We start from the raw sequence: 12,669 nt of genomic DNA, 5'->3' as shown, positions 1-12,669 counted from the left end.
TTTGTGGGTGAGAGGTGGGGTTAACAAAGCACCATGAAAACTTTGTCAGCCTTGGTCTTCCTTACATCACCAAATTCATTCCTACCTGACAGCTGTGGGGAAAAAAAAGTAATAATAAAAATTGGTACTTACCTTGAGCCTGTGATGGAAGGGGGAGTGAAGGGAATGAGTACGATAAGAAAGAGCTTGTTTGATGCCTGCATTGAAGTCATGAGTAAGGAAGGAATAGTGAGTTTTGACTGTTATACTTGGGAACTCTGGTTTTGGCTTCGGTTGGGAAGGGGGATTGTCATTGTAGGCTTGGCATGGAAAAAACTCACGTGAGCAAATTATTCAGTGTAATTTTTTTGTTGTTGTTTTTTCCTAAGAAACTTCCTCTCTGGGAAGATGCAATGGGAAGGAATTTCAGTGCAGTCCTGATGGGAACTGTGTTCCCGAGTTGTGGCGCTGTGATGGAGAAAAGGACTGTGAAGATGGTAGTGACGAAAAAGGTTGTAATGGAACTATACGTCTATGTGATGAAAAAACAAAGTTCTCTTGCAAGAGTACAGGTATATACTTGCCGGATAGGTTTTGTTCTCGTTTACTTGTGTTGTGTGCCTATGTGATTTGATCACATGTATACTACTTGAATACTGCTTTTAATGTTTAATACTACTGAAATGATCTTACTTATTGTACTTGTACCAGGAAAAAAATATTAATATACTTCCCCTAACCTCTTTTCTGATTTACAATATAAAATGGATGGGTTTTGAGATTGCTTAAAGCTGAAACTGTTCTATATGACAGTATATCAAACCAAATACTTAGATGTAGCACTTAATAGTACTTCAGAGTCTCAGTACTGTCTTCTGTTTTCCATCATTGGCCCTAGAAGTAAGTTGATTGAAATAGTGTAAGGTAATTAGCTAGAAGACTTCAAAGAATTAGAACTACATCAGTGGAAACTGAGCCGCAATATTGGAAGAAAAATGCATTCTTTGAAAATGTTTAAAATCAAATTTTGCTATGTATACTTCATTTAAAGATGTAAAAAGAATGTGGCAATCTTTACATGAGGACGTTTTGCAAAATGATGCTTATATGGAACTTTTTCTTAAGGCACAGTCCACTTAAGGAAGAAATAATATATGTCAGCACTGTTTTAATCTTTATACAATTTCTTTTAAAGCTTATTGAAATAGTAGGGGTAAAATAATATTCAAAGCAAAATTTAATTCGGGAAATAGTAAGTAGTAATATTGTTGCTATTAGTCAACTTTAATTATTACAGGAAAGGAGAACCCATTCTAGTGCCTGTGTTATAGCTAAGCACGGTAAGTGTTGCAGTGTAGTTATGTGAGCTCTGTCCAAAAGTATTTGTGAATATGTATGGATACAGTAAGACACTTTATTCAAATCTACAGTGTAAACGGTGTGATTTTTATTACATGATCTACTTTAGAATGTCTTAGTAATGCTTGGAGGTCTGTTGTTACTGGGGTTTTAAAGTTATAGAAATCATATCAACCCTAGCTGAAATTCAGTATTCCATATTTATTTATAAACAAAATATTACCTTTTTTGTTCTTACAGTTTCCAGAAAGATTTGTAGAACAAGTAGCTGTTAAATGAAATAGCTTCAATACGTAGAAAGGGATTATTCACTTTTAGTATAATGGTCTGTTTCCTGACATAGACTGACAGAAACCCTGACACAGGAAATACACTTCAGCTTCATACTGCCTTTTTCCTAGTGCTGAAATGTGGAAAAGGTCTCATACTGCTCATACTATGCTGCCTCATTATGCACTTACCTGTGTTTACAGTCATGCGCAAGGAGGGCAATGTCTCAGTCTACAGGACCAAGGATGAAACGCAACTTCTCTTCCTGTCACATATAAATACAGCAAAAAAAATATGTTCCTTAAACATTTGCTGAATTCAAGGGTATATGACTTTGATTTAGAGGAAAACGCAGTCATGCTTGTTGGTTGTGTGAAGACGTCGCTTCAGGATGTGGCAGTTTAATCCATTTTTTTTTTTCTTTTCCTATTTTACTTCCATCAGTCCTAGAAGGAGCAAGACTGCTGTTCTGGAGAAGGTGTGTTAGTAATGCATTGGAACAGAAAACAGCAAAAGCACATTTTTTTTCAGCTACTTTTCAGTTTAATTCCATATGGTGGGACAAATGAGTAATAATTTATGCCAAATGAAATTGTTTCTGTCATGATCCTTTGAGATTTCAGAATAAATAACATTTTCTCTGTGTATTATTCTAAAGAATTAATACTCTCTGGCTTACACATTCATGAGAGTGTTTCAGATAAGGACAAAATGGGTAATTCTCCCCTTATAGATTGCTAGGTGGTGGCATATAGGTGCATTTCTAACACCGAATATGTAGGAGCGTGTGTATTGGGGGAAGTGAAACCTTCAGTAAGTTTTGAGGGAAATGACAGTTGGTGAGAACAGTAATAGTGAAATGTTACTGCCCACTTTTTTTTGCTTGCTTTTTTGTTCTGTGGCTATAAATAGTAGCTGGAGAGTCTTTCCTTCCTGTAGTTTTTGTTGGCTCTGGTTTATCTGTCATAATGCCAAAGGGCTGAGTGTCATATTACAATTACAGCATTTGTCAGCCTTCAGCCAAACGTGATTTTTCTGGTTAGATTAATGGTGATCTCAAGAACCAGTCTTATCCAGTGCCTTTTCTGATACGCACTTAAGAAGATCCAGCAGAGAGGGTGTTCTGTAATTTACATAGATAGCTTTTAGTAATTTGCCTCCAATAGTTGAACACTTCTTCCTAGTAAGTCATCTGAATCTTTGCTGGAAGCTTAGTTGATTGTCTTCATCTTTTCACCAGTATAAAAATCCTTCAAATATGGAAAGACTTCTGTCATACGTCTCCTTAGCCACATAATTTTTTGAATAAACAAGTACATTTTTTTTCCCCTTGCATGTATTCTTTTTTTTTTATTTTATTTTTTTAAACCTTTAGTATTTTTGTTGGTCTTGCTGGAACTGTCGGACCTGTGCAGTTCTTGAGTTATGGTATCCAAAGTCAGCCAAAATGCTGGAGGGCAGTCGACTTAACATATTTAAGAATGAAGTTTCTAATTTTTTCAAGAACATCACATGGTTGTTTGTGCTCACGTGTCATGAAAAATATATTAGTTTGCTCAGCAGTAAGATACGAGATGCAGTAACTGCCTGATTGAGATGGACTACTGTTGAGCTTCTTCTAGCCAGTTATTTTCTGCTTTTGAATTAAATTACACTTCTTTTAAATTAGACTAGGCTAAATTAGATTAGTGATAGATCCAGCTTCCTATTTTAAATTATGATTCTGTCTTCCAAAAATTATTACAGGCACGTACTTCAACTCACTTTTATGTACTATATAAATCTATCCTTTTTTTTCCATCTCCCTACTTTGCAATTAGTAGTACTGGACCAGGAGCAGAATCTGTGCGATCTCACTTAAAAAGTCATACAGTTACTGCAATGATCATAATCAAGTACTTCTGTGAAGACAAATGCAAAAGAGCCATGAATACTTTAGTTTAGTAAGCAGTAGATCTGAATTGTAATGTGTATTTCTCATACTGCTTATATTGCTTTCAAGAAGCAGTTAATGTTGTATTTTGCTATTTTTAATGCTACCCTGTGGACTGTTATTTTATACTTCTTTTTTCTCACATGTATATATATTGGAAGGGGAAAAAATGAGGGAAGAAGTAGGTTTTCTTTGGATTGGAGAATATGGAAAGTACATGGGAAATGAAGTCACGCGGTCATCACAGTGATACAGGAGGAGAGCGAGGGCGTATAAGAGTCAAGATGTAGGTATGTGACACGTAGAGAACAATGGAGAGAAGTGAATGCTGAGGAAGGCTGAGAAGGAAGCATTTCTGAGAAAGATGATGAGGAGGAAATTGGTAGGGCTGCCCTAGAGATAGATTCTGTAAGGGCTCATCAGGAAGAAAGGGTTACTGTGGAGATACGACTTCAGAGGAGTTTTGAAAGAGGCTAAGATTTAGTAAAAACATAAGAATGAGACACATGGAGAATTTCAAAGGTTGGGTGGAAAAGGTATTGGTCATAAGGTGGGTTCACCAGTGTTACTTCCACTTTCCCTGCCTGCTCTGTCTCATCTCTCACTTTTAGATCTTTAGAGCTGCACATCTTGTACAACTACTTTAATAACCTTTTTGAACATAATGATGGTTCAGAATGATGAAATTTCTGATTGGAGCGGGTGGATTCAGTTAACATTAAAAATTCAAATAAAAAACTGCCACAGCAAGTAAATGAGAAAATTATATATGTTGTTTTAATACTAGTTTTATCCTCAGTTCATGGTATGAGCACATTCATTGTGTTCTGTGGTAACAGCTGTCTTCTTTAGGCCCTGAAATATTTTTCTTCTGTGTCATCCAGGAGACATTTATAAATATCTGCTTTCTCATAAAAGGTTTTCAGTGCCAGAAATTACTGTGCTCTTGAAACAGTGTAGTTTGGTTTAAGTCTCAGGTATATTCTGCAGGACAAGCAAGATCATTGACCATCACAACATTTTGTTAAATGTGTCAGATTTGAACATTCTTTTGTTTTGATGGTAATTAGTTTGAGTCCATTCTATAGAAGGCATGACAGCTTTAGGCAGTAAGAATTAACTGTAAGAGGAAACAATGCAATTATTGCTCCACCAGTACAGTTTTCCTACAGTTGAATATATAATCAGTTAAGAGACTTCCTGGACTCAGCATCCCAACAAAGACTGAACCGTATGTAAAAAGTTGATTCTGTTGTACTTCCTAATATTTTTAGGAAATGTTAGAGCAGCATTTACATCAGGCTTTCACATGTACTTACTGCTTTAGAACTTCTGATTCACTACTTTACATGTCTTTTCTGTTAAAAAAAAAAAAAAAAGGCTATGGAAAAGAACAGATATATCCATTGAGGCAATTGATTTATGATGGAATTTCATTTAAAAAGTTCCTGGAAACAAAAAATTTGGGTTTCAATAAGGGGCAATAAAGCAAAAATACTTCAGTGAATTTTACGTAATGATTTCAAGACAGTTAATAATACTTCATTAAGTCAATTTCTTTAGAACTTTGGCAAAGATTAATTCTTTGCAAGTATATTCAGTTCAAGATCGTGTCATAGCTATTGTAGTGGAAGATGAATCTTTTATTATAAAACTTATCTTCATTAATGTAAGAGAAAGACAGGAAAACTGGTTTTCTCTGTAAACATTTGTATGTATAAAAGATTAAGAACCAGATTAGTAGCTCTGCTGGAAGCAACATCAATTTACTTTAGGATCTTGTTAGTTTGCTTGACACTGGTGTTTTCCATTAGCTTTCCTTCTACTGCTGTGTTATAATATGTAAAATCAATGATCATTTCAAGATAATAAAGAATATGGACACTTTTTAAAAAACACTTATGATCGCATGTAATGAAAAAAACTGCATACGTGTCATGCATACAACTTTGTTTCCTCGTGTCTGTGCAATTCTGTTTTTTCAGTGTAGGATACTTGGGACTTTTCCCAGTATATAAAATAGTGAATGCTTTTAATTCTAATTTACCCCACTCCCTGTTTTAAGTTTTCCGGGTGATTTTGCACTGGTAAAATTATATTCTGTTCTTTGAAATGACAGTCACTGTACTGTAATCCTGAAGTTTCACTTCTTGCTTTTTCCCTTGTGAGTGCTGCAGAAACATTTTTTTTTTCATTGTTCTTCTGTGAAGATGTCGGCACCAGGCACTGTTACCATTAAAAGAGGACTTTAATATTAAATAAAAATCATTATGCTAATCTTAATGAAATACTTCTTTTAAAGGAAATTGAAATCTGCTATTGTATTATGACAAACAGTGGAGTTACAGTTAGGAACAGTTGTTACTCTGTGTGAACAACAGTACAGAATCTCTTTTGAGGTGATTTTATATTGAAACATGTCATAGTTGGTGCAGAATAAAAGACAGGTTGTTGCAGGTTTGACACTGAGGTGTATTAAAGAACCAGCAGTATTAGAGTTTTACCCTGGTTGATTATTTCACACACTCACTCGCTTGCCTCCCCCACAAAGTTGTAATCGATCTCAGTTTCCTGCTGGGAAGATCACTGCTAAACTAGGAAGGGTGGGCAGTAAGTCGTGTCAGTTTGTGCTGTACAACAGTTTGCAGTTAGTAGTCTCAGGCATCACCAGTCAGTCCCTGGGAGTCCACCAGCATTGCTGTCAATGGATTCAGACATTTCTAGTATCTTCTTTTTTCCCATCCCAGCCTGATTTTCTTTACCAAAGTAGTTTATAGGCAGAAGCACAGTCCTAGCCAATGATTCTTCCTGTTATTTCTTTGTTAATTGGAGAACAAAGTACATGCCGCTTCTGTTCAGTCTAGGTGTTGCCAAAATTTTCAACTAACCCCTACTGGTTGTAGCTAGCAACTAATAACTTTGTGCTTGAGAATTGGAAAAAAGTTTGGGACAGGAACACAAACACACATACTTGTAAGTGGTAGCATTCACAATCCTGGTTATTTTTCACCTATTAAAACACCTGGCTTGGGTGATTCTAACTTAATGCCAGTATGCTTCCTAAAGACCAAAGCCCCTTTCTCAATCAGGAGACTGTCTTGTGTCTCTAAACAGTAATGGTCAGCACAAAAGTGGAAAATTTTTTGCCTCCTTTTGAGGAGTGAAGGAAATTATCTGAGTGCTGGTTTGATAAAACTGAAGTTAAGTAAGGAATTTGATCTGTTGTAGTTACTTGTCTAAAAGATGATCATTCATCTGACAATCTGGGAAGGTATTGTGTATAATTCCTAGAAAGATTATTTTTTTTTTTCTCAAATGCATGCTAATAGAAAGTCATACATTGAAACATTGCTCCTGTGGAAGGCTGTTGGAGTAGAAGGTAAAGGTTAAGAGAGATGAAGAAAAGCAGAATTAAAAAAAAAAATAAATTTAAACATCTTAGTGTAATTTGGTATATTGAACATATTATGAGGCTGTATGCTGCATGTATGCACTTCTGTTTAGCATCAAAATGATTAGGATTGATGTTGTTTGGAAAATTAGACTGTCAGCATTGATGTGGATGATACTTCAGAGTACAAGTTGGTATCTTTCTGCTCACGTAAGCGGAAGGTACTATTAATAGAGAAACATAATAAGAAAAATGTATCTGTGTAATGTTACTGAAGGTTTTTTCTAAAGTTTGCTTCCAGTCTGATTTCCTGTTTATTGTCTCTTTTCTCCAAGGGAGATGCATTAGCAAAGCGTGGCTATGTGATGGCGATATTGATTGTGAGGATCAGTCTGATGAGGATAATTGCGAGGGCTATATGTGTGGACCACCAAAATACCCTTGTGCTAATGATACCTCCATCTGCCTACAGCCTGAGAAGCTCTGCAATGGGAGAAGAGATTGTCCTGATGGATCTGATGAAGGCGATCTTTGTGGTACTTTTTAGACACATTTTCCTGATCATTTTGTATATTGTCTGCAGCAATACTTTTTTGTTAAAAGACAGTTGTCAGGTTAATCTTACTGAAATTTTATCACAATAGCCTATGTGAGGATTTTTATTTAATGTAAAATATACTGGGTTTGTGCTTAAAATATTAGTTTACTTCAGATAGGGGAAAACATAGTTCCTTAGATAAGTATTTCATTTACTAACCTTCTTACATACCCCTCGAGATAAACAATTTAATATGTCTTTGGTATACATGAAAGGATTTAAGCTAACTTGCAGTTCTGTCCAACTACAAAAACATGAGTTCATGTCATAGAACGGTCGGGTTTTAAGGGACCTTAAAGACCATCTAGTTCCAACCCCCTGCCATGGGCAGGGACCCCCCCCAGCCCAGGTTGCTCAAAGCCTCTTCCCAGCCTGGCCTTGAGAACTTGCAGGGATGGGGCATCCACGGATTATCTGGGCAACCTGTTCCGTTGCTTCACCACCTTCCCAATAAAGAATTTCTTCCCTTATGTCTAATATAAATCTAACTTTTTCCTCTTTAGAACCATTCTTCCTTGTCCTATCGCAACATGCCCTTGTATAAAGTCCCTCTCCAGCTTTCTTGTAGGCCCCTTTAGGTATTTTATGGCCTCCTCTGGACTCACTCCGGAAGGTCCATGTCTTTCTTATGTTGGGGGCGCCAGAGCTGAATGCAGTATTCCACGTAGGGTCTCACAGGAGAAGAGAGGGAGGATCACCTCCCTCACCCTGCTGGCCTCACTTCTATCCAGCCCAGGGTACAGTTGGCTTTCTGGGCTGAAAATGCATGTTGCTGGGTCATACTGAGCTTCTTATTCACTGACAACCCCCCGGGTCCTTCTCCTCAGGGCTGCTCTCAGTCCATCTTCCCACCCAGCCGGCATTTCTGCTTGGGATTGCCCTGACCCATATGCAGGACCTTTCACTTGGCCTTGTTGAACTTCATGAGGTTCCCACAGGCCCACCTCTCAAGCCTGTCAAGATCCCTGTGGATGGCATCCCTTCCTCCAGCATGTTGACCACACCACACAGCTTGCTGTCATCAGCAAACTTGTTGAGGGTGCACTCCATCCCAGTGTCCACATCACCAAAAAAGATCCTGAACAACGCCCGTCCCAATACTGACCCCTGAGGAATGCCAGTTGTCACTAGTCTCCACTTGGACATCAAGCCATTTGTTGGCATGCATTGCTCTGGAGTTTGGAGGAGGTGATCCTTGACTATTAACCAGTTTCTTGGGCCCCCTCCAGGGCTCTATGCCATGGTGCTCTACCAAGCAGATCCTTGGAAGCCAAAGCCTGCTCTCCTGAAGTCCAGGATAGTGACCTTCTGTGCACCCTCCTCGCTGCCCTATGGCTCTTGAATTCCATCATTTCATGGTCACTGTGGCCAAGGCTGCCCTTGAGCTTTTCATTCCCCACCAGGCTCTCTTTTGGTGAGAACAAGGTCCAGCATAGCCCCTCTCCCTGTTGGCTTCTCTGTTACTTGGAGGAGCTACCATCAATGCATTCTGAGAACCTCCTGGATTGCTTCTGCGCTGCAGTGTTATCCCGTCCAACAGATATCTGTGTGGTTGAAATCCACCATGAGGACCAGGGCTTGTGATGTGAGGCTTCTCCTATCTGCCTATAGAGGACCTAATCTTCTTGGCTGGGTAGCCTGTAGTAGACCCTCATTATAATCTCACCTCTTCCTGCTCTCCTGAATCCTGACCCATAAGTTCTCGGTTGGCTCCTCGTCCATCCCCAGGTGGAGCTCTGTGCACTCCAGCTGGTCACTGACATAGAGGGTGACACCCTTCCTCATCTCCATGGCCTGTCCTTCCTAAAGACCCTGGATCCTTCCATTCCAACACTTCAGTCACAGGAGCTGTCCCACCACCTCTCCGTGATGCCAGTGAGTTGATAGAATGCTGTGTCAAGAGTTCATGAAAAAGTGCATTGGGATGACTGGGGGAGTGATGTGTCAGTGTTTGGTAGTGTTGAAAAGATTTCATGGCCTATCAGACAACGTGGGTTATCTCAGCAAAACTGTGTTCAGTAAAAATATGAAAATGATTTTCTAAATCTGACAGAAGTATAAGAGATAACCTAATTGAATTATTATAAAATATCTGTAAAGCTAAAATGACTACATTTCAAAAGAACTTACAATACTATAGCAATAGTATTGTACTATATTGATAGTTTAAGGAATAAGAAGTTGTCGTGGTTTAACCCCAGCTGGTAATTAAGTACCACGCAGCCACTCGCTCACTGCCCTCTCACCCAGAGTGATGGGGAGGAGAGTTGTAAAGGAACTTAAAACTTGAGGATTGAGATAAGAAAAATGTAATAGTTGAAATAGAATAAAAATGAAAGAACAATAACAACAATGTTGACAGTAACAGTTATAATGAAAAGGGGAGGGCAAAGAATAACATCCAGAGGGAAAGGAAGAAAGGAACACGTGGTGCACAATGCAATTGCTCACCGCCCTCCACCGATACCCAGCCAGTCCCCAAGCAATGATCTGCCTGCCCCAGCCAGCTCCCCCAGGTATATATACGAGGCGTGATCTCCCATGGTATGGAATACCCCTTTGGCTGTTTAGGGGCAGCTGCCCTGGCTTTGTCCCCCCTAATTCCTTGTGCGTCTCCAGCCTTTTTGCTAGCAAGGCCTGAGGAACTGAAAAGGCTTACATCAAAGCCAAAACACAGCACTGTACTAGCTCCTAAGAAGATAATTAATTCCATCTCAGCTGAAACCAGGACAGAAGTGAAACATGATTTGTAGGAAAAATTTAGACAATAATATAATTCTTTTGTAGTGTATCAACAACTTGCCTTCCCCTCACTGACCTTGCATAAAATGTTTTACAATCTCCAGCATCCTGTTACAAAGCATTTGGAGATGTTTACAAGCATTTTCATCCTCTAGGATCTATCTTTATTAGGAGATCCTGCACTGGGCTAGTGCAGTTGCTTAGCATAGAAGGTAGATTTCACTGGCTGGGCAACAGCTGCTGCAGAATATTGCAGAGAGATTTTTAATCTCTGCTGGTCTGCACACTGTACTGTAAGAGGATCTTAAATTCAGTGTTCTTCTGGAATATGGTAAGATTATGTTGTAGACCTAAATCTTCTGAGAGCTGCTTATGAATCCTGTGCTCTCTAGACTCCAGGTGAAAGAAATTATAACATAAGTTAGCTTATATTATTTCTGTACTGTGTCTGTTTGGACAATTATCTTCCTACAAGTAGTAGCCCATTATGACACCTGTATCCTGTTGGCTACTATTATATAGAGTGAAGCTTGGTTTTTAACGGTTATTGCAACTTTTAGACAGTGTGTTATCAGTCAGCAGGTATTTCAGCAGTTGTTATTTTTTTTAGTTTTCAAACGTACCTGTGCATTAACTGAAGGACAAATATGGGTTGTTGGGCAACACGTTTGCATGATGGATTGTAGAGCTTGATTCTTTTTTTGCCATGATTAAAGAAAAGCCACAAAATAACAGACTTGAAATCTGGATAAAGGACTGTTACAAGAAGGACTCTAATTTTGTTTTAATTGGGAAGGAAGTAATTATTCTTCAGTTCATCCTTCTGCAATAGTAGAAAACTTGTGTTTTATACATCTTATCAGAAGTGAGCAAAACTTTCAGAGAGTTGATAGAACCAAACAAAATAACTAAAAGACACGAACAGACACAAAAAAAAAAAAAAAGTTAAGCCGGCGTTCCAGGGCAACAATGGACCAGTCTGGCTTTGTCATTGATTCCCTGGATATCGGTAGTACTACGAGGTAAGGAGCAGTTCTGTGCTTTTTTGCTCCAGAGGTCACAGAATTTCTCACAGACACAATTTATCATGCTTTTAATTCAGATGCTTTAGAGGTTCACAAATCACCTTGAATTCATTTAGCAAGCTTTGCAAATCACATTACCTGCAGAATATAATGTAAGACCACTGACACAAAGAACGCAGCAGTAGTATTGTCTAGTAGCTCTTATTGGACAAAACCTGATTTGTACTTCTTATTTGTACATGTTTCTTAAAGAAGTTGCTTTGATACAGATACATAGGACTAACACTTGAAGCCTTCTCCCTGAAAGCTTAAGCATCTGTAGGCAAGGGAAGTATTTGGGAAAGTATGCTTATTTTTCACTACATCAGCTTTTGGTCACTATCAAAGATGATGGAGCTATAAAGGTCTTTGGACCATGTATGGACGCTCTAATTATTAATGAATTAAATAATATGCATCAAAGACTGAAAATGTACATAGGTTGTACATTTGCCATGCTAAGATCTTGAAAAGTTGCAGTACGCTGCCATGGTGAATACTTAAAATTAGAGAATTTTAAAAATAAATCTAGAGCACTGTTTAACAAATGTGAAAAACAGTTTGCCTTTTATGTTTTAGTTGACCTGGTGGCTTTAAGAATATACAATATAACTGATAGCTCTCACAGCCTTTGATGTTGGGGTTTTTTTCATGTTATTTCAGATGAATGTTCCCTTAACAATGGTGGATGTAGCCATCAATGTTCTGTGGTTCCTGGAGAAAGAATTGTGTGCTCCTGCCCTTCAGGATTCAGTCTTAGTATAGACAACAAAACTTGTGAGATTATGGATTACTGTACCAAGCACCTTAAGTGTAGTCAAGTGTGTGAACAGCATAAAAATACTGTCAAATGCTCATGTTACGAAGGCTGGAAGCTCAGTAAGGATGGAGAAAATTGTGTTAGTACTGGTAAGTTGAAGTTCAATGCATTTTCAATATGCCAGATGTTAATAGTTGTTATTTTCATTTACCGATAAGTTATTTCCCTTTTTTTTAATAAGAAATATAGGCTTGGATTATCCATATGTGGGGCTGATAGCAATATGAGGAATGCATTAACGATGTCCCTATTCTTGATAAAGGATGAAGAGCTGTTGCAATATTCACTGCTTATTAGACTTTCTGAGAATGTTGAGACAAAATAATTTATAAGTTGTTTGAAGTTCTATACAGATTTCCACGCATATTTAATATGCAGGGGATATATGTGTGTGTGTGTGTGTGTGTGAAATATGGGAGGTTTACCATGTATTTTGAAGAAATGGATCAATCTGTGACATCATGATTGATCAGTATTACTTGAGGATTCAGAAGTTTAATTTTGAACGTGCAT

At 38.1% G+C, this 12,669-nt stretch overlaps 1 protein-coding gene across 1 annotated transcript in view; it reads left to right on the top strand.

Moving 5' to 3' along the window:
• The window catches only part of LRP1B (LDL receptor related protein 1B), a 470,964-nt gene that overhangs the window by 208,561 nt on the left and 249,734 nt on the right, over positions 1–12,669 (top strand). The window contains exons 19-21 of the mRNA XM_056350419.1: positions 369–551; positions 7,268–7,468; positions 12,000–12,245. Coding sequence (XP_056206394.1) covers positions 369–551; positions 7,268–7,468; positions 12,000–12,245 — 630 coding nt within the window. The remainder of the gene's footprint in view (positions 1–368; positions 552–7,267; positions 7,469–11,999; positions 12,246–12,669) is intronic.

Source organism: Falco biarmicus, chromosome 8 (genome assembly GCF_023638135.1).
Source record: "Falco biarmicus isolate bFalBia1 chromosome 8, bFalBia1.pri, whole genome shotgun sequence".
NCBI lineage: Eukaryota > Metazoa > Chordata > Aves > Falconiformes > Falconidae > Falco > Falco biarmicus.
This window is presented reverse-complemented; position numbering and strand designations above follow the sequence as displayed.